Source organism: Salvia miltiorrhiza, chromosome 4, assembly GCF_028751815.1.
Source record: "Salvia miltiorrhiza cultivar Shanhuang (shh) chromosome 4, IMPLAD_Smil_shh, whole genome shotgun sequence".
Taxonomy (NCBI): Eukaryota; Viridiplantae; Streptophyta; class Magnoliopsida; order Lamiales; family Lamiaceae; genus Salvia; species Salvia miltiorrhiza.
Genome location: NC_080390.1, coordinates 4,881,957 through 4,904,737, shown reverse-complemented (window position 1 = coordinate 4,904,737; position 22,781 = coordinate 4,881,957). Strand labels below are relative to the sequence as shown.

Sequence of the window (22,781 nt, the reverse complement as noted above, 5' to 3'; positions counted from 1 at the left end):
TTTGAAGGTTATGTGCAATATGCAAATTTGAAAATAGTTGGTGTATTTTCCGGCTATTAACCCAAAAAAAATAATCCATTATTAGTTCCATAATTTGCGCAAATTGGATAATAAATAAGAATTGAAAAATATTTCAATCTTGAATTTCATTTTTTTCGTTAACTATGCCATTCGATGAACAAGTTTCATCAAAAACATCAAAGTAATACTTGCATTCTAAAAAATAAAGACTACTCTTAGCCCAAATTAAATGCTTTTTTTTTAATGTTGCAATTAAATCTTGTGGATTATTTCTCAAATAAAAATTGGAAAATGGCAATATTATTTCGATTGCATGCTTTCTCTTCACAATTAATGAGTTTTTGTTTTCGTTTTTTAAAAAAAAGAGTTTTTGTTTTCTTTCGCGTGAATTTTGATTAGTTTTGTATCAATTGAAGAAAGATACCAATTGAGTTTTGAGAGAATTGCAAAGGAGAAAATATAGGTGTTTTGATTAGATGGATAGAATAAATAGGATTAATAAGATTGATTGGATTAAGGAGTTATTAAATAATTCATCTATCATTAGGGTAATAACTCAATTAATGATTAGATGCGTGCCAAAACACCTATATTTTGAGTCATTTCCTTATATGGCATTTATTTGCTCTGTAAGTGTGTTATTACTCAATTAATGCCCGTCACGAATTTTGAGTCATTTCCTTATATGACAAATAAATTTATCTTTATTCACTTTTTCACCTACCACACTTACACACTAAATACTATTTTCTTAATTCCCGTGTCAAAAAGAATTGACTCAAGATTCGCGGAACGGAGGGAGTACATTTTAAAAGATTTTTATCTTTTTATGAAATTTGGGCTGAGCTATGAGCTTAACTGTGTAGATATTAGGCTAAATATATTTAATATATAGGGAAAATTGCACCTAAATACACGAACTTTGCCAAAAATTCAAATTTAACGCAAACTTAGGATTTTACATTTTAATACACCAATTTAAGAAGTTGTTCAATTTTGAATTCCGGCGACCGGAATATTGACGTGGCAGCCGGAATCGCCACGTCACACACACACACACACACTCCACCCTCTCTCTCTCACACCCCAATCTCTCTCTCTCTTCCCATGTCAGCTCCCCCCCCGGTTCGGACCCTCCCCCTCCCTCTCTCTCTCTCTCACCGCCTCTTCCACCGCCGCCACCGATTCCTCTCCCCACCACCACCTTTCCCCACCACCATCACAGATCCGCCGCCTCATCCCTACCCCCATCCCCACCCACATCGCCGCCTCATCCACCCACGTCGCTTCCCTCACCTTCCGCCTGCTCCACACCACCGCCTCCTCTATTACGTCTCCTGCTTTGAAGTAGGGCAAATGGTAACGAGGGTGAAGAAGAGGCACGCGAAGAGCATCGAGACTTAGGGTTTGTGGCTTCGGGATCGGAGGAGAGCAACCATACCCTCTCTTCACCGTCAGTCACCTCTTTCTCTCTTTCCATTTCCGGCTCGTCAACAGCCCTAGCCCAATTTCATCCCCATTTTAGTTTGTGAATTTGGGGATTTGTTGATTTAGGGATTTTTGGATTTGGGGATCTAGGGAGGAGCAATGGTGGCGGCGGCAGTAGGGGTGTTCTGGTCTAGCGGCGGTGGCTATTGCTGCGGTGGAAATTGAGGTGGAATCGGTGGCGGCTGTGGTGGAAATTGAGGTGGAATCGGCGGTGGTGGCTTGAGATGGGCGGTGGCTTGAGATGGGTGGCAGGTAGGGGTGTTCTGGTCTCGACGGCAGTGGTGGTCTGGTGGCTGGAAGTTCGGAGCTCGGCAGGGGCGGCGTATCTTTGATGGTGGTGGGGAAAGGTGGTGGAGGAAGAGGTGTGGTGGTGGGGATAGGAATCGGTGGCGGCGGTGGAAGAGGCGGTGAGAGAGAGAGAGAGGGAGGGGGAGGGTCCGAACCGGGGGGGGGGGAGCTGACGTGGAAGAGAGAGAGAGATTGGGGTGTGAGAGAGAGAGAGGGTGGAGTGTGTGTGTGTGTGTGTGTGTGACGTGGCGATTCCGGCTGCCACGTCAATATTCCGGTCGCCGGAATTCAAAATTGTGTCAAAATTGAACAACTTTTTAAATTGGTGTATTAAAATGTAAAATCCTAAGTTTGCGTTAAATTTGGATTTTTGGCAAAGTTCGTGTATTTAGGTGCAATTTTCCCTAATATATATGACAAAATTTTGGGTTTGCACTATGCTGGAGGCCAGTGCACCTCCAATGCAGATCGCCCCCAAGGGTGAGGAATCTTTTGTTGGAAGAAGGTTTATTTATTTATTTATATAAATTTATGTAAAATTAAAATTGTAATTTAATTAATTATTCTATAATTATATTTTCTACTATCAAATAAAAGTATCAATTATCTCAGTATTCTATCTAAATAGATAATTAATCTTAATTTCCTTATATCACTTATCTTAATTTTATTATTGTGATTATTTTTAAGTTTGGATACCAAACATGTGTTTACTGTATTTACGAACTAACAATTCTGTATTGGGGCAAAAATAGAGCGGGTAAATGTATGTGTTGGCTTAACGATAGGTGATTTATGTCTAAGGTCTGAGGTCTTGAGTTCGAGTTCAGCGTTGTGTTATCGTTAAATTTTTTATTTATTAGTGTAATTTATTAAAAAAAATAAAGTCGATAACCGAATATTATAATTTTAAAAAATAAAAAAGTTCCACATACATGATAGTACATAGCATCATGTGGAGCGTTTGCAACACATGGGGTATTAGCATTAGGGGTGAGCATTCGGTTATATGGTTCGGTTTTTGCTAAAACCAAACCAAACCATATTTTAGTTCGGTTAAAAAAAAAAAACCGAACCGAACCGAATTACCCGAACAAACCGAACCGAATTAACCGAAATTTTTATAATTAAAACCGAACCGAACCGAAAAACCGAATTAATCCGAAGAAAACCGAAATTTTCGAAAAAAAACCGAAAAAACCGAAATTTTCGAAAAAAAAAACCGAAAATTCCAAAAAAACTATAAAATTAAAAAAATATTAGAAGTTAGATATTATAAAATTATAATTAAAATATTATAACATATATTTATATATATATATATATTATAAATATAATTCGGTTTTTCGGTTTTGTTCGGTTTTAAAAAATCCGAACCGAACCGAACCGAACCGAACCGAAAAACCGAAATTTTATGGAAAAAAAACCGAACCGAACCGAAAAACCGAAAAAACCGAACCATATTTTAAAATTTCGATTTGGATCGGTTCGGTTATTCGGTTTCGGATTTTTTGCTCACCCCTAATTAGCATCATCCTTTCCCTCTAATGAAATGGGGTCACTAACATCACAACATATACTATACTGCATTTATAATGTGACTATCTATGTAAGGAAATACTACTATTACTATATAGGAGTGGAGTAGATTTTTCTTAAAATTCCAAATTCGTTTACTCATACTCTTTGTTTTCTGCAGTCAACCCCTCACCCACCGTTTCCCTATCTCTCTCTCTTTCTCTCACACACACAATCAAGAGAGAGAGAGGAGGGACAAACGAGGTCAGCCAGCCACTTCCTAGATGGCCACCGCCGCTTTTTCACGCCTCACAACTCAATTCATCGCCTCACCAAATGCGCACCACCACCACCGCCACCACTCTCCCTCGTCCCTTGCCTATCCGTCGACTACCCAATTCCTTAAAGTTACTCTCTCCTCAACTTCTTCGCTCCAACTAATTGGCTCTCTCCACTCCCCTCGCCGTCCTTCATTTAATCTTATATCGTTCAGCGTCGGCGGAGGCGATGAATCCGGCGGTGGCCTTAGCGGCGGTGGCGGCGGCGGCGGAGGAGGAGGAGACAGTGGTGATGGAGATGCAGGGAAGAGAAACAAGGCTGAGGCGATCATGGCATTGGCCGAGGCCGGTAGATCTTTAGATAGCATTCCCAAGGATTTGGCAGCTGCCATTGAAGCAGGGAGGATTCCGGGATCGATTGTTCATCGGTTTTTCGAGCTCGAGAAGTCGCCTTTTCTGGGCTGGTTGCTCCGATTTGGAGGGTTTAAGGAGAGGTTGCTCGCCGATGATCTTTTCTTGACCAAAGTTGGCATTGAGTGCGGCGTCGGGATTTTCACCAAGGTTTGTCATCTTTTTCATATAATGCTTCATTTGACAATAATGTTTTGCAGTATATCTGAGTGATATTGGATCCTGTGTTGAAGGCCTACCGATCTTGGTGATATTTTTCTGGTTGTAAAGATGGATTAAGTTGCACAAAGTTCTTGCCGTTTTGTTTTTGAGATAGTACACCGGATGTATGGTGCATCCCGCCTAATGAAATCCTAATTGGAGATTAATAAATTCTGATTGGTTATTGATGAACCCTAACTGATCGTTTATCTGGATGCACACAAGTTTTTGCCTTTTCGTTTTTAGTTTTGATTAAAAATAGATGAATTTTATGTTCCTGATTTGATATAAGTCGATGGTCTTCTGTTGTCAGAGTTTTTATTGTTTACTGTATACAACAGAAATGGAGATCCCGGTGACATTTTATGTTAATTGAGCATATGCAATTGTAAGAATTTTTATTTGTGATAATCTGATGGTAATGACGATAAATCCGGTGAAATGAAATGAAGTTCCTTTCAGCATGTCACTAGGGATGGAATCGAGTGAGAATCACATCTTTTGCTGAGAACTTAGAACTATGCACAAACACATAAAATACATGAACAAATCGTGAGCAACTAAGTATAACACATAAATCAACTAAACAATCGAGCACATTTAGCCATTCTCATTTCAAAGTTTGTCAGCGGCTCCATAGAATTCCATGATTGGGCGCTGAGGTGTTTCAAATTGCTGTTTGATGTGAGCTCTTGAAAGTTATGCTTTGCTAGTATTTCAAGTGACAGTATTTCCAATTGTTTATTCTACATAGCCCTATTTTTTTATTTTATTTTGAAAATAAAGTTTCTCTGCTCATGTCTTGACATCTTGTGGCCTATGTACAATATTGGTTTTTAATCCGTGAGATCTTGATATTGATTGGCGGCCTTTTCTTCTAAATATAATCTATACATGCATGTTTGGCTTTTGTAAAGTCTTGATTTTCAAACCATTATGACGTGTATTTCTGTATGCTAGACTGCTGCAGAGCTGGAGAAGCGTCGAGAAAATTTCACCAAGGAGCTAGATTTCGTCTTGGCTGATGTGGTATGGTTCTTTCATGTAGTTGTGACATGATTTATAACTAACCAAATTATTTTTGAGTTTTAACTTGCAATATAGTTAATCAATTTTGATGAAATGTGCACTCTTTTCACATGATAGTATTGGCTAATCAACCTTCTTTGTTTATAAAATAGTCTGTCAAGTGTGTGTGTTTTCTGTTTTGGCATAGTGGTAGTGTGGTTAATGGCTGAGGCCAGAGGTCTCAGGTTCGAGTCCACCGTCATTCGGTCTTTTAAAATATTTGTTTCTCCTACCAAAAAAGAAATAGTAATGAAAGAGTAGAAAATCATTTGTCAATTTAGTGTTGAGGCTTTCTGACAATGAAATAAACTGCAGAAAGGCTATAGTTTCAAATCTCAACATATTGAAAAAACATGCCCATCTTCACCATTTCAAAGAATTAATCACCGACTTGCTACAATATCTTCTTAGTAGATGAGTTTGAACTTTTAATCCCAACTTCAGAAAATTGCAACAACATAATCCAGTAAACTGAAAATAAATAGGCAAAAAACAAGAACAAAAATTATTACCTTGATCCTCGGAATCAAGAATTAGACTATGATGCTTCATAAAATGTAATGATTTCTTAATAGTTGAAGGGATATAAAGACAAAATATTTAGGCTAGCTATATCCAGAAGAGGATATTCTTTGATATCAAAAGATAAGTAGTTAATGCGATTTCCTTTTTTCTGTAATTTGTGATATCTTGTGCCTCTGAGGAATTATGGGATGAGTAAGATGTACAGTAAGTCATTGTATTTGTGATACCTCATCCAACGATGATATTTGCTCTAGATAGTTTCCTTATTTCTGGTGTGAAACATAACAAAACGTTGTGGCTTAGTTAGATTAACTTTACTAGGTGTAGCATGTCATTCTCTCTTGTTGAGAAAACACGAGATAGAAATTTGCTGCACAAGTGGCACTTTTATGCTCATCATTTCTAATTATATTTGTGGTCTTCAAACTTCTCAGTCTGATTCAACATTTATTCATTCCCCCTACCCCCACCTCACTCCCACTTCCTGTTGTGTTGTGCTAACTTAAATGTGTCAGCTAATCATTTTTTTATACTTGACTTATTGGAAGCTGGTTTATTTGGTCGATTGCATTTTATTTTTTGTTTGTTATCATCTTTTCATGTGCTACTTTTCTCAAATTTCCCAATCATCTGTTCTTTTAGGTAATGGCCATTATTGCAGATTTCATGCTTGTCTGGCTACCTGCCCCCACTGTTTCTCTCCGAGCACCACTAGCTGTTACTTCTGGAGGTCTCAGTAAGCTCTTCTATGGCTGCCCTGATAATGCATTCCAGGTTATTCTTTAGCACACCTTTTACATTATGCTTCATTATGTAAATATTATTTTAAATTACTAAGTAACTCTTAACACGGCTGCAGGTTGCCTTGGCGGGTACATCCTATTCATTCCTACAAAGAGTAGGGGCCATCGTGGTAAGTGATTAAGTGTTGCTTTATAGTTCAGTAACTACTTCTGTAGATTCTGAATTAGACGAATCTTAGAGGCTTCTCATCTGCCTTGCAGAGGAATGGTGCAAAGCTGTTTGCTGTTGGGACCAGTGCATCTTTGGTAAGTCGACTTCACATAATGCAAAAATTCTTCATATGGCTGCTGATTTGTCATGCTTCTTACTTCTTGGTGTTATGGGATTCTTATTTACCACAATAGTCTCTTTATTTGGTTGCACTTGCACATTCCACAAGATAGACCCACCCTCGACCTTATTGCTGTTTCTCTACTACAGGTTGGGACGGGCGTTACAAATTTGTTAATCTCTGCTAGAAAGGCTATTGACAAATCTTTTGCCGGTGAAGCAGAAGACATTCCTATTTTGTCGACAAGTGCTGCATATGGGGTTTATATGTCAGTATCAAGCAACCTAAGGTATGTAGTTCTCCCAGAATTGTAGCTGCAATCTGGATCTCACTAGGTTCTGCTCATGATGATGCAACACGCTCGACTCTTTCTTATTATTTTGAGGTTCATTAGCTGAGGAAGTTCAGGGTGGTTCTGTTTTATGCTCATTTATACGACGCTCTATGATGTATAGGTACCAAGTACTTGCTGGAGTTATTGAACAACGGATTTTAGAGCCTCTGCTACACGAACATAAGCTCGTACTCAGTGCAGTCTGCTTTGTTGTGCGAACTGGCAACACGTTTCTTGGATCATTGATGTAAGATTTTAGTGCTCCACTACGAAACTATAAATACACCCTCTTCCTGCGCTTTGTAGTTGTCATAACTCACACATTGTTGTTGCAGGTGGGTCGACTATGCACGATGGATTGGAATCCAGAGGGCGCGCGAGTAGAGCATGAACACAGATTTCTCTGACAGATGACCTTGTTACACTAATCACATATCGGGTTGTTATTTCATTATGATATGTTTTGAACCAAATTTCTCATTAGAACTTCATTCTAGAAATCAAGATTTTCTCGTTGTGAAAGTTGTTTTTTTTGTTATTTATTGAGGTGGGCTTGCTTTCTTGCGATTGCATGAAAATAACAAGCTGTAATCAGAAACAAGAAAATGCTTGTCTGTGTTCAACTTCAGAGTTACCTTATAATTGATTCTTGAAGAAGATATGCAATCATATGTTTGGATAATTTCTTATGCCTCTGATTCGTGACAAATTCTGCATTTGAAACATTTGGAAGCACATTGAAAATATAAAAGGAATCAAATCCAGACATCTAAATCTTTAAAGTAAAATTTTCTTAATAATGAAGCAAACATCAAGCCAACCAAGCAAAGGAATATGTGAAAGATGATTAGTGATCAATCTATAAGAAACACCTTATAGTCTTATACTAAACACAAACTGATGCATCAAATATCAAACACTTCTTATGATCACCACAGCAAAAATATCAAAATGCCCACAAAAATGAGTAGCAGTGGTAATACTAATGTAGAAATGTAGAATTTATGAACTATGATGGCGGACTTCGTGTTGAATGATAGACCTTCACCTACCTCCGAATCATGGTAAAAGAAAAAAGGCAAGAAGCTCTGCAACAGTTGGAAGAATTTATACTAAGCATTTAGAGCTGAAAATGAATTCAGAGACAAACACTTATCATCCCCCAGTCTTCTTGCCTGTGTTGTTTGGAGCTATATTCAACCAGATTTGACGGCACAACTAAGAACAGACTCCAACAATACTCATGTAGCAGTGCTTCTGCACAGTATTCTTATCGACGTTCAAAATTTAGAAACCCCCAGTCACAAACTGCATGCATAACATTAAATACCAATTGATAAGAAACAAGAAATGGAGGAGTTCAAAAGGATCAAATGGTGAATTATGGTTTGCAAATGAGTACCTGACTAGCCATGATGAGTAACTCAAACTGATGGTTGTTTATAAACGTAAGTTCCATCTATCTCCACACAAGGGATTCCAGCTATCTTCGGCCAATAGTCACCTTTGTCTCTCAGACACCGTGGCTTCAGCAGTGGACAGTTACTGATCTCTAGATGCCAGAGCTGTTCGAGCAGGCCTTCGTTAGGCAAGACATTAAGTTTTTCGCAGTTCATGATAGATAGATACCGCAATGAGGTCAGTTTCTTAAGCACTTCATTCAGAGAAGTGAGCTTGTGGAATCTAGCAATAGAAAATTTGATCAGAGAAGGAGGAAAGAGACCATCGCCATCACCAAGTAGCTCAAGCTCTTTGAATCCACCACAGATGGAGAACTCCGTCAGAGAATCTAGCCTGTGCAGGCCCCATTCTGCTAGGGGCTTGAATCTCTTAGAATCCCATATCCTAAGTGAAGATAAGTTCCGAGGCAAATCACATTGTGGAAAATTATCAAGCCTGTGACAACTTCGTAACTCAAGTGATACGAGGGATTTCATGTCACGAATCCTTTCTGGCAAGGACTTGAGATTTGCACATTTTTCAATAGAAAGTGCCCTCAGGCTCGGTGGCAAGCCTTGTTCTGGGAATTTCTGTAGACGACACTTGGATAGCTTTAGCTCAATAAGATGTGAGAACCCATGCAATCTCTGAAGTAGATTACTGAAGTTTGGCCAAGTACGTAAACTAAGATCTTCCAGCATAATGCTGCTGTTCTGGGGAGACATCAGCTCTGGGACTGGCTCAAGTTTGGGGCAATTTTCGATTGCAAGTTTCTTTATGGAAACTGGAAAATGACCTCTTTCCCAGGTCCTCAGGGACGAGCACTTCTTAATCTCCAACCTTTCAAGGTCAGACATGTTACTCGGCAGGGACTCCAGTGCATTGCAGCTGAGAATCTCTAGACGTTTAAGCATGGGGGGGAGGCCACTCTCAGGAAAATTGACAAATGTAAGACAATTCTTTATAATTAGCTCTCTTAGTGAGCTGAGATCACTCAAGCCATTCGGAAGGGAAATCAAATTTTCACAGCGAAAGACTTCAAGAACTTCAAGTTTGCAAGGAAACTGCTGTTGTCCTTGTCCCATGGATACAAGCTGCTTACAATCTGCAACAACTAGGCGCTTTAGGTGGGTAAGATGTTCGAGTGGAGTCTCGCCTGGCCACAGTGATAGCAGCTCACTGCAGCTACAACACTCTAAAACTTCAAGCGCTGATAAGGACAGGGTAAGTTCCCTTGGTAGATGTGAGAGCCCTGTAATGGCCTCAACCTTCAAGGACTTTAAGGAGTCAACATTATAGAAACTTTCTAGTAAAAGCTTGCTACACTCCTCGAGATCCAACTCCCGAAGTGCAGGAAAGTTTAATGGAGAGACACTGGTTAATTTGCTGCATCTGGACATAGTAAGCTGAAGAAGATGTGGGAAATTAATATCCTCACCATCAGCAGAAGCGGCCCATTTTTCCCATTTTGGCATGTGATCAAATCTTAGTGTCTCAAGTTTTGGAAATGGAACCGCAACACCAGTTCCATAGAACTCAGTTGAAATGCATTTGACTTTTGGCATTCTTCCTATAAGCAGGTGTTTAAGCTCCGGAAGCTGCCCTAGCGGTGGTAAAGATTTGCATCCCAAACAGCTGAGGATGCTAATGCTGGACAATTTGCGGAACAAAGGATTCCCAATCCAATATGGGAAACTAACTCCTGCATAGCACGAAATCTTGAGACTTCTCAAGTTTTCATGAGGATTTAGAAGTTCCATCACTTCTTCTTCTGCACTTCTGTCACGGGTCTCGTCCATGTCACTACCCCATGTCAGTTGTAATTCATCAAGTTCGTGTGTGCATAGGCTTGCCTCCTTTACGTCCTCAATGTTTGTCACATTTTGCAATTCGAAAATGGCAAGTGATCCCTTCAACTGCTTCAAACCCCTCAATTCTCTTAATCCCAAGCCACCCGCTTTGCTCAGAACAATTTTTGGTAATGTCTGCAAGCTACTCAATTTACCAATTTCAACTGGCATTTCTTTCAGTTGATCAGTACCGGAGTTATCAAGATGCCGCAAGTTAGACAGCTTGCCCATGGTTGACGGTAACTTACATATAGCACGGCAGTTACGTAAAGACAAAGTTTGCAGGTTGTAGATATCACCTAAAGTATCTGGCAATTTGACGACTGAAGTCCCAGATAAATTGAGATACCTTAGACGTATCAAGTTGCAGATAGCACTTGGCACCTCTGTGATGGAGTAGCCGCTTAGAGATAGTACTCTTAAGCTGTGCAATTCAGGTATCAGTTCAGCTAAGATCTTGTTTGATAAGTAGAAAGGAGGGCAAACAAGTGAATTTTGGACAGGCATTGGTAAGAATGTCCTCAAGCCTTGAACTTCAGTGAAAGCCTTAAATTTTCTGAAAACTTCATATTCATGACGAAGAAATGAACCATGACGAGCTTTCGTAGGTATCTTGTACTCCTGATTAGTATCCATTTTCTCATCCAGACGATAGCATGTCCCTCCAGCAACAAATTGAGCCAAGTCATTTATAAGGTCATGCATAACAAAATATTCATCACTATCACTTGATCGTTGAAAAAAGGATCTTGATAACAGCTCATTGAAGTACTCAAGGCCCAACTCCTCCTTACTTTTCCTCTGATTTGGCTTTTCCAGAAAACCTTCTCCCATCCATAAACATACTAACTCATTCTTCTCAAAGTCATAGTCCTTTGGAAATATGGAGCAATAAGCAAATAGATGCTTCAAATGTGGAGGAAGATGGTGATAGCTTAATCTTAGAACAGGAAGTATATTTTCCTCAGGTAAATCCCATATCTTGCTATTCAGCACGTCACGCCACTCCTCCTTAGTTTCTTTAGAGCGTAAGAGGCCACCAAGTGTTTTAGCAGCCAAGGGCAAGCCTTTACACTTCTTCACCAGTCCCAAACCGACTTCTTTTAAAGCTGTATTGTCATGGAAAGATCTCCCAGCATGTTGAGCCAACAGAGATAGGCAATCATCGTCAGTCAGAAGTTTCACATGGTAAGCTGAACGAGGCGAACCTACCACTGATGCAACACTTTCGTTACGAGTTGTAACAATAATTCTGCTCCCACGTGTCCCCAACTGAAAAGGAGCACATAGATCACCCCACTTTACATAGTTCTCGTTCCAAACATCATCCAAAACAATAAGGAACTTGCTCTTTCCTAACTCCTCTTTTAGCCTCACCTGAAGTATATCCAAGGCCTTGGACTTACCAGGCTCCCCAGTTACTGATGCATAAAGTTTTTCGGTGATAGAAGTTACATCAAATTCGTCCGAGACACACACCCAAGCCCTCACATGAAAGTTCTGCTTAACATTTCTATCATTATAAACCAGCTGGGCAAGAGTGGTTTTGCCAATACCACCCATTCCAACTATTGGAATGACAGAAACATTGTCACGGCACTCTTCATCCATAAGCAACAATTTCGTTATTGCTTCTTTGTCCTCATCTCTTCCATATACCAGAGACTCATTTACCACAGAAGTGCTAGGCGACCTTACAACTGATGATCGGTTTGAGTGACCTACTGAATTATCCTTCAGATCCAATTCAGTCCTTCGCCTTGCTATAGACTGTAACCTATTTGTGACCTCCTTTATCTTGGACATCGTCTTATAATTAGATATTATTGCACTAGGCGCAAAGCTGCTGCATGTTGGGATCAATTTCCACACCATACTGGCTCTATTGTGTTGGATCCCCTTCAATTTTTCAATGGAAGCTTGAGTGGTGATCTCATCCAATATATCCTCCAAGTCATAAGCCAAGTCCCTGAGGCTCTCCAGCCATACTTTTACAGTCCTCTGTGTCAATTGCTTCTCCTCCGCATCTTCGAGCACAGCTTGAATCATTGTCAAATTGTCTTTTAACTTCTCAAAATGACGCTCTACTTTCTCCCGACTGGCCAAGTACTTAATTGTGCTGGAGGCCAACTGCTGAAACAACGCCTGAATGATTGCAGACAGGAAGAGCTCTGCTACTGCCATTGCTCTTGATTCTCCTTTAGAAAAACACGCAGAATTAGAGGAATCGCGGAAAGAATGGCTCACATAATAGGGAACAAATCAGAACTATAAACAACATTCCCAAGCTAATCATCAAATTCGAACTGACGGTGTAATAAATCATCAAATTTGATATCCACAAATATGTATGATCACATATTTACATTCCTTCTCAGAAAAATAAAATAAAAATCATCACATTTAATATCAACAAACGCTGAAAATAATAATTATCAACAAACGCCAACAGAGTAATTGCCGTGCAACGTACTAACTCAGCTGTAAATACCATAAATAAACCATGAGAAATCAGCTATAATAGGTGGAATTTCATGTGTGGCGTAATCGAGCTGGAATCATATGAAATCAAAACAAAAACAACGCTCCTGAAGAAAAATTAGAAAATATGAAGATGCGCGCGCGCAAGTGGAGTGCTAATACAAGGGTATAGCAGAAGCCATACAATTCATAATCACAGAAAAACAGCATGAAGACTTACAAATTTGTGGAGTTGATCTGGAGATAGATAATCTGGAAATAAGCATCAAACTCCAAACTATTGGATTCTTGCTTTCCATGAGTGTTTTCATGTTGAAATGTCAAGTCAAGTCAAGTCAACGGCCTTATCATCAAGAACTTTCCTCTGTATTTCATCTCAACGGTTTATACAAAATTTGCCCATGTTCAACATATCATGTTCGTTAATTGCACTCAAATAATCAAAATTTAATGAAAGTCTTATGTTGATCTGGTGTGTGGGGAGTATTATATTTTAGAAGTTCTATGGATTTATGATTCGAAAAATAAGGTAGACGTTATAAACATAAATTTTAGATTTAACTTAATAGGGGGCGACTCTTTAATTTTAGTGAGATTTATGGCACGATCTGGTGCGTTTATTTTATCAATCTTATGGCTGATATTATATCTGGACTCTGGAGGGAGAATTTTTTTCTCATGGTTCGAATCTTGGAGGGAGCAAAATATTTTAAATTTTGTTATTCATCAGTATATACTGTATTGTTCATTAATATTATATGTCTTATTCATTGTCCTCAGTGTTACACGAAAAATAGGGGGCCTCACTGGAGTGCGCCCCCCTAACTTAATAAATACAATGTTTCAAAAAAGATTAATGAAAACAAAATTATGTACACGTTTCAATATTTGTACATGAAATGTATGTTATTTATATTTGATCATCTGATTTTTGGTTTGTAAATTTATTTTAGATGGTCTTTGAGTAGGTCTTGAGATCTGATAGAGAAATATATCTTCAATCTTTTTGTTGGACTTGATCAAACTTTATGATATTGATGCAGAGGGCCTTTGGTTTATTTACGGATCGAAGGTTAACTTTACTAAAGCTTTTGCTTGCTTCATGAATAATGTTTTGAACTTCGACATAACAATTTGAATATTTAAGAGAATTTCGTTGTAGATAAATTTTGCTCCAATTATAGATTTCTTCAATTATGATTTGGGGTATTTTAAAAATAAAATTTTGCCTATAAATACACCATCAAGACTTGTTCATGAATGACTTGTCGTGAAAATGAACGAGTTTTGAAAATTTTGAATTTATCATATAGTTTATACTCGTAATCATGAAGTTGTTATTTTTCAAACATGTAAATAGTTTATACTCATATTCAACAGTTCTTCAATGATTTTTTTATATAAATTACATAAATAAATAAATAAATAAAAAATTGAAAGACTACATGATGATAGACTTGAACACAAAATCTCGGGTCTTTGAGCATTAATCACCCATCGTTAAGTCAACACACACGCACATCAATTTTGAACAGTATATACTCGTATCAAGGAGTTCTTCGGTTTGAATTTGGATTTAGATAGTTCATTCTCGTATCAAGAAATATTCTATATATGCTCATATAGAGGAACTTTGTTGAATTTGATTTATACTCGTGTTAATAAGTCTTCACTTTGAACATGGATTAGAAGACATTTTATAATTGTTCCATAAAGTCTCTACTTGAATTTGAATTTATAGACATTTTAAACTTGTTAGTCTCCACTTAGAATTTATATTTGTAGATATTTTATACTCGTGTCAATGAGTCTTTCACTTGAAATTAAATTTGTAGACATTTTAGACTCGTGTGGTGAGTCTTTCACTTGAATTTGAATTTATAGACAATTTATACTCGTGTCAATGAATATTTCACTTGAATTTTAATTTGCAAATATTTTATACTCGTGTCAAACAATCTTTCACTTAAATTTAAATTTGTAGATATTTTACACTCGTGTTAAAGAATCTTCATTTGAAATTGTAAATATGTTATACTCGTGTTAAGGAGTATTCAACTTAAATGATTTTTAAAAATGTTAGATAGTTTTTGCTTGTGTATATGAGCTTCACTGAAAATTTAGGCTCTTATCAATGAGTATTTAAAGGTTGCATCATATCTTGAAAAATAAATAGGTAATTAGATTCACAATATCATCATCTTCTTCAATTGAAGATTCTTCAAAGAATTTGCTATCGTTATATATTTTTTTGACTACATTAAAATTGGCAACGTCGTATATCGACAATTCTTCAATTCCATTTGCAATAATGCTCAATTTCCTATCATAAGCTCTAGTAACCAAAGACGAAAACAGGAGGATGGCTGTTAATGGCAACTACCCCCTTAAAATTTTAAATTTTCACACACACACACACACACATACACACACATATATATAGAGGGAGAAGTTCCATAAAGAACTGCAAATATTTTTTCTATATAGAGAACGAAAAAAAGTTACAAATAAGTTACAGAGAAAAACCTTCTCAAAGATTGAAGTTGGTAAAGCAAAAGGATCACCAGAAGTTCAGGGGAGATGAACCAGTAAGACCTCGAGTCAATGGAAAACAAGTGCAGAAGAAACAAGTTTAGGAACATGAAGATGAAGATGAAGACCAAGAAGAAGATGAAGATAAAGATCAACAAGCAGACTGCTGGAGTGCGTGAACACAAATCTGAACTTTGTGTTTGTGTGTTTTTCCTTGTCTTTGTATGTTTTGCTCTGTACCTCAACTGATTTATCATCATTTATTTTTTTTAAATGAAATGAACTTCTTTTGATCTCAACCCGAAGACAATATCTTTTTGTCTAAGCTCTGATTATTTACTTCAGTTTTATCTTCGTTTTGTTTGTTAACTATTGTGTTTTTACTCTGAGAGCAAGTTTATAGGCTACCTTGTTAAGGAGGAATAATATTCACCCTGTTTAGCAACTTGCTTTTTGAGTTCAGTCTTTTCTTGTCTTAGAACTGATTGTATGGTTTTGGCATCATCAAAAAGGGGGAAATTGTTGGGAACTTTGTGAAATATCCTTGCCCTAGTTTTTATGATACCAAAATCGTTAAGTTTTCTTTGTAATAGACTAGAACTTTTCGAACTCAAGTGTTAGAGTTCTGAAGACTGAAGACCGGAGGACTAAAGACTGAAGAGTAGAGAACTCAACTGATGTTCGCAATTAAAGGCAGAGTCAAATACTGATGTTTGACTAAACGAGTTTTTCAACTGAAGGATCAGTTATGACTGATTCATTAATGTTGGCCACATGGATTTAGCGGACTGATACTAAAGTCAAGTATTAGTTAACATTCTTCCTCGGACTGAATCTCCTGAGTTAAAAGGAAGCCACGCACGTCAAGTACAGCCACATTAAATGCAGAGATTTCAAGGATCGTCCTTTCTCTGCAGAGCATTTCTTTTTGGTGATTACCTTTTCAGAGGCATCCTACCTCTTGTACATGAGTAGTCGTTTCTCACCAAATAAGAAACTTCGAAGATTGAAGCCTCAGTCAAGTTCGAATTTCTCTCCAATGGATGAATTCTTGAAGACCATCTCCGTCAACGGATCTATTCAAGACTTCACCTATAAATAGAGCTCAAGGAACACTTCAATCTTCATCGATTCAAATACACAAGCTGAAACGCTGCCGAAATCGCAACTCAGCAATCAAAGCCTTCCAAAGTTTAAATCGAAGAAGAGAATCCTAAAGCCAAAATCAGTTCACTACTGATTACATATATTCTCTTAGAACCTTAGGCAAATATTATATATCCAAAGCCTAAGTTACTGATTACAAAGGGTCTGTTCTCTGTGATCTAGTTGGTAGTTTTCGAACCTTCTTTCAACTGATCGAAAAGAGCGTTTGAGCCGCGAGGAGTTCAGACCAGTGTTCTGACTCCAAGAGAACTCAGCAGTCGCAGACAAGACATTGTTGTGTCTTAGCGAGCTAAGAGTGAGCGAGAAATCCAACCCAGTGTGTTGATACTGAAAATTTGATTTTCAGTTGTAAGGTTTGCTGTGCACCCGTAAGAACAAGCCCAGATTGTTTGTCAGTGTGATCAACTGACCGTGAACGTAGGAATTGGATTCCGAACCACGTAAAAATCCATTTGTCGTTTATCTCTCTCAGCCTTTACATTCTTGTCTGTGTACAAACTCTTTGTTAACTGAAATTGATTAATTGCAAAATGGAACAAAATCTTGACAACGTGTTTAATCACAAAGGCTATTTCAAAAGACAAGTTTTCCGCTGCCAAGTGATATTAGTCCGACTGATATATCTTCGGATAGTCAGGAGGATTCATAGCACTTCTCTGTTTTACCATCAAGACTGAAGCCTCACGCATATCAGTTAAAGTCTTGGACTTAACTGATATCTCTTTACAGAAGAGAGATTCAGTATTAATCTTCAACCTTTGCAACTAAAGTTTTCGTTAACTTTTTCAATAGTCTAAAAGGTTGTGTTTGTTTTGAAAAATAGCCTATACGTGTATTCTCCCCCCCTCCCATACACCTATTCTAGACCTTCCGGGACCTAACACTTAATAACTGCATGTTGTTGATGTCTGCGTTGGGGCGTCTTTTTGGTGTTATAGGCTGGTGGTTTGTGGTGTTGTTGGTCGGAGTGTCCTTTGGCTCTTTTTCAGTTTACTAGTGCGCTAGTAGCTGGGCCTCACAGAGTCGGACTCCTTTGGATGCTCCGTCGTTTATCTAGACGTCGAGCGATGTTTGAGGCAATATTTTTTTGGTCTGCTTCGGTTTTCTTTTCTGGTGGCAGTTCTTCCTAGTTGCGTTGTGCTTCTGTCTTCAGTCTTTTATGTGGATGTTTTCATTTGCCTTCTTTCACATGAGGGGGATCCGAGTTTGCTTAGGGGCGATGGTCAGGCCGGAGTTCCTGAGGCAAATTCCCTCCCCCTTCCCCCGCTATGTTTTTGTTTTCGTTTTCTTATTGCCGTTTTCGGTGACTTTTTCTTAGACAAACACTCTTTTTCCTTTTTAGGAGTTTTCTCACCAAGTTTTCCCCAAAAAGGTTTTAATAAGGCTCGGCTTTTATTCTGCTTCTTTGTAATTTCAAGGGTCTAAGTTATCTTTTTTCTAAGATAATAACTCCGTTTTAAAAAAGTAATGATACATATGAACAAATGTAATATTTTAAAATTATTACTTTTTCACGAAAATTGTTATCTTTATTCACGAAAATTTATAATCTTAATTATTTGGTCAAGTAATTATAGTCGTAAGAAAAAATCACCATTGTTAGGTCCGGAGGGTCTCGATTAGGTGTATGGAGGGGGAATACACCTATGGGCTATTTTTCAAAATGAAACTTCGAAACACAAACTGACACAACCTTTTTAGTTAAAAGAGTTTGGTAACACTTAGGTTGATGACTGATACTAAATACTCTTCAGTAAGGAGTTATCAGTTAAGTCTTGAGACTTTAACTGATACGCGTAAAGCTTCAGTCAAGTTTGTTGAACAGAGAGATGTTATGAATCTTACTGACTATCCGAAAATTTATCAATTAGACTAATAACATACACAGTGGAAAACGTTTCTTTCGAAATAGCCTGTGGGATTAATCACGTTGTCAGAGTTAAGGTTTCTCTTTGCAGTTAATCAGTTTTTAGTTTATAAAGGTTTGTTCATAGATGAAAGTAAATATTGAAAGCGATAAACAACACAAAGATTTTTACGTGGTTCGAAAAACACTTCCTACATCTACGGTCAGTAGATCACACTGACAAACTTCACTGGGCATGTGCTTACGGGTGCACAGCAAACCTACACAACTGAAGATCCTATCTTCAGTACCAATACACCTGGTTAGGTTTCTCACTCTTAGCGCGCACTGGGCACTAAGATCTCTTCGGAGACAGAGCACTGGTCTGAACTCCTTTACAACTCAAACTGTCAATTCGATCAATTGAATAAAGGTTCGAAAACTTGCCAACTAGATTACAAAGAACAGGTCCTCTGTAATCAGTTATACCTAGGCTTTGGATATACAATATTTGCATAAGTTCTAAGAGAATGTATGTAATCAGCAGTGACTGATTTTTGGCTTTGCGATTCTCTTCTTCGATTCAAACTTTGGAATGGCTTTGAATGTTGAGTAACGAATTCGGCAGCGTTTCAACTTATGTAGTTGAATCGGTGAAGATTGAAGTGATCCTCAAGCTCTATTTATAGGAGACGTCTTGAATATATCCGTTGGCTGAAATGGTCTTCAAGAATTCATCCGTTGGAGAGTAATTTGAACTTGGGCTGAGGCTTCAATCTTCGAGGTTCCTTGTTTGGTAAGAACGGCTATTGAGGAGCAGGAGATAGGACATCTCTGAAAAGGTAATCACCAAAAAGGAAGGGCCTCTGCAGAGAAAGGACGATCCTAAGATCTCTGCATTTAATGCGGCTGTACTTCTGGAGTGCGTGGCTTCCTTTAAACTTTAGAGGTTTAGTCCGAGGAAGAATGTTTAACTGATACTTTGACTTTAGTATCAGTCGGCTGAATCCACGTGGCTCACATTAAGTAATCAATCGTAACTGATTCTTGGACTGGTCAGTCAAATATCAGTATTTGACTCTGCCTTTCATCGCTACAACAGTCGTTGAGTTCAGTCTTCAGTCTTCAGTCTTCAGTCCTTCAGTCTTCAGAACATCAACTAAACTAGAAAAGAACTCTAACACTTGAGTTCGAACAGTTCTAGTCTATTACAAGAGAAACCTATTGATTTTGGTATCATCAAAACAATGATTATGATATTACATTAAGTTCCCAACAACCATTGATATGAATAAAGGTAATATTTTTTTAAAATAAAAAGCAGAAATAAATGGAAAAAATAGAAAAAAAAATAATTATTGTCTTTAATAAAAAGTAATTATTGAGGGAAATCTTATTATAGCCCTCTTTCATAAAAACATAAGTTTTATAGCCCTAGTTTATAATAGATAAGTTATATAGCCATTTTAAGTTTAAAAGACTATAACACCCTTTGACTTTTTTGTACTCGATGGCGCCATCGAGTACTCGTGGTGCCATCGTGTACACCATCGAGTACTTCGATTACTCGATAGTGTTGTAGAAAATCTTCATTTTTTTCATTACTCGATGGTGTACACGATGGCGCCATCGAGTACTCGTGGTGCCATCGTGTACACCATCGAGTACTTCGATTACTCGATAGTATTGTAGAAAATCTTCATTTTTTTCATTACTCGATGGTGTACACGATGGTGCCATCGAGTACTCGAAGTTTCAAAAAAAAGTCAAAGGGTGTTATAGTCTTTTAAGCCTAAAATGGCTATATAACTTATCTATTATAAACTAGGGCTATAAAACTTATGTTTTTAACAAAAATGGCTATATGTGATAATTAGTATTATTGTAAAAAGAAGTAACCATTGATATGAAAATAATGTAATGATACAAAAATATTATGACAAATAAATAATGTAGAAAAAAAAACAGGAAAAAGAGGGAAAAAATGCAAAATAAAAACAATTAAAAATGCAAAATAAAAACAAAAACAAAAAAACGCTGGAGAAAAAAAGAAAAAAAAATGCTATAAGGAAGGTTCAAACTCTGGTGGTTTAAAATTTAAAAGCTTGCCCCAACCATTACACCACATTAATTATTCATTTTGTATTTATTAAGGAAAACAAATTTCATATATTTGCCTGCAGGCCCAGACCTGCCCATCCCACACCCTGACCCATTCGACCCGCGCCTCGATCCGGTGTTACCATCAGATTGGTCTGACCAGCAAAAATAAAAGATAATAATGATAGGCAAATTGCCCAATCTATTATTACCGGATTCACGGGTCAGCTTCAAGGATGGTGGGATTTTTACCTTACCAAAGAAAGAGATAAGATATCCATATCTCGTCTCTGAATTTTTAAATTGTTGTCCAATTGAAAATGACCTAAAAGGTCTTTCTCCCTTGCAAATTGCAAATATTTATCTACATAAAGACATGCAACCAGTGCACGGGAATAAGACTCGAGAATACTTTGAGAGAATTCTAGTTGATACTGGATCAATAACAGTTCAACATATGGAAAAACCCAATAATGAGTTTGCATTCTCCAAACTCATTATTAAGACGGTAAATCTGAATACCAAATAAAAACCGTAGGAAAACAAATGCTTATTTACGCATCTGCAGCAAAAATAAAAGATAATAATGATAGGCAAATTGCCCAATCTATTATTACCGGATTCACGGGTCAGCTTCAAGGATGGTGGGATTTTTACCTTACCAAAGAAGCAAAAGCCAAAATTCTTAATGCAACCATTATTGATCCTATTTCTAGGAAAGATATATATATACTAGTATTTGCACTCGTGCAACGCATGAAAAAATATTTTTATATTTTATTATATATAAAATTAATATTAATTTGATTATTATATAAAAATTCTAATATAATTAAAAATACTACTCCCTCCGTCCCACCGAACTTGAGTCGTATTCCTTTTCGGGTAGTCCCACCGAGCTTGAGTCGTTTCATTTTTTCGCAAAACTTAGGTAATTTAATATACTAATTAACAAAATTAATTGCACCCCTTATTTTTCTTTAATCATCTCAAATAACCCGGCCTCCTCCCAGTGCCGTCGTCCCCTCTCCCACCCACTCCCTACACTGCCGGAGAAAATGACGACCAGATTCAAGAAGAACCGCAAGAAGCGCGGCCACGGTCGTATTGAGAAGCGCCGCAAGCATCCCGAAGGCCGCGGAAACACCGGAGGTATGCACCACATCATCTTCGATAAGTGCCATCGTGGATACTTCAGCAAGGTCGGTACGCGCTACTTCCACGAACTCCGCAACAAGTTCCATTGCCCGACCGTCAACATCGACCGCCTCTGGTCGCTGGTGCCGCAGAAGGTGAAGGACAAGGCGTCCAAAGATAACGCATCGCTCATTGACGTCACACTATTCGGCTACTTCAAGGTCCTAGGCAAGGGATTGCTGTCGGAAGGCAAGCCGATTGTGTTGAAGGTGAAATTGATGTCGAAGAACGCGGAGAAGAAGATCAAGAAATCTGGCGGCGCCGTCGTGCTCACTGCTTGATTTAGGGTTTTATTATTTTTTACTATTTTATTTTGTTTTTCAAGTTTTATTGCTGAGGGATTTTGAATCATCCCAAATAACCCTCATTTCTCAAAAAATCAAAACATTTTTATAGCCATGCTTAATTAATTAAAATTTATATTTAAAATAATTTAATTAAGTAAACTTTATATTTAAAATAATTAAAATAACTTTATTATTTTAATATAAAAATACTTAAAATAATTTTATTATTTTAATTAAATTTCTGATCTAATTACTTTAAATTTTATATTTAAAATAATTCATTATACAAATAATTAGTTAACCACAAATTTACAAACATACTTAAGTAACTAAACAGCAACTGCTTAATTCTCGTGCCCCAAAAAAAAAGCTTCAAGCTCGGTGGGACGGAGGGAGTATAATTTAAGATAAATATATTTTAGTTTAATATAAAAATAATAAAGAATAATTCATATTAATACAAATTGATATTGTAAAAAAAGAAAACAATATAAGTTAAAAGATAATTGAAAAAAAAATATAGATTTATGAAAAAAAAGACAAGAGACGAGAGAGAATTTTCTTAAGTTTTAATCCTTAAATAAATACAATTTTTATATTTTAAATCCAATATTTACATAATATATATCAAATTAAAGCTCTTGTCATGATCTTGAATTTGATATGCATATCAA

At 37.4% G+C, this 22,781-nt stretch overlaps 3 protein-coding genes across 4 annotated transcripts; 2 read left to right on the top strand and 1 right to left on the bottom strand.

Annotated features, from left to right (window-relative positions):
* Nucleotides 1-3,321: 3,321 nt before the first annotated feature.
* Nucleotides 3,322-7,889, top strand: LOC131022343 (protein RETICULATA-RELATED 4, chloroplastic-like). Its single transcript, XM_057951798.1, has 8 exons — nt 3,322-4,154; nt 5,166-5,234; nt 6,441-6,572; nt 6,658-6,711; nt 6,803-6,847; nt 7,023-7,162; nt 7,329-7,454; nt 7,543-7,889. The coding sequence occupies exons 1-8, from the start codon at nt 3,600-3,602 to the stop codon at nt 7,589-7,591; spliced, it is 1,170 nt and encodes a 389-aa protein (XP_057807781.1). The 5' UTR covers nt 3,322-3,599; the 3' UTR covers nt 7,592-7,889.
* A 151-nt stretch (nt 7,890-8,040) lies between these two features.
* On the bottom strand, nt 8,041-13,442 carry LOC131022342 (putative disease resistance RPP13-like protein 1). Of its 2 annotated transcripts, none has more exons than XM_057951796.1 (3): nt 13,199-13,442; nt 8,610-12,695; nt 8,041-8,515 (listed from the first exon to the last, which is right to left on the bottom strand). In XM_057951796.1, exon 2 carries the CDS (start codon nt 12,679-12,681, stop codon nt 8,632-8,634), a length of 4,050 nt encoding a protein of 1,349 aa, XP_057807779.1. In that variant the 5' UTR covers nt 12,682-12,695; nt 13,199-13,442; the 3' UTR covers nt 8,041-8,515; nt 8,610-8,631. The 2 variants fall into 2 exon arrangements, with proteins under 2 accessions (XP_057807779.1, XP_057807780.1); XM_057951797.1 differs by having other exon boundaries at nt 8,610-12,692; nt 13,199-13,369.
* Nucleotides 13,443-21,681: 8,239 nt separating this feature from the next.
* LOC131022341 (60S ribosomal protein L27a-3-like) lies at nt 21,682-22,101 on the top strand. The gene has a single exon (XM_057951795.1). It carries the CDS (start codon nt 21,682-21,684, stop codon nt 22,099-22,101), a length of 420 nt encoding a protein of 139 aa, XP_057807778.1.
* The last annotated feature ends 680 nt before the right edge of the window (nt 22,102-22,781 follow it).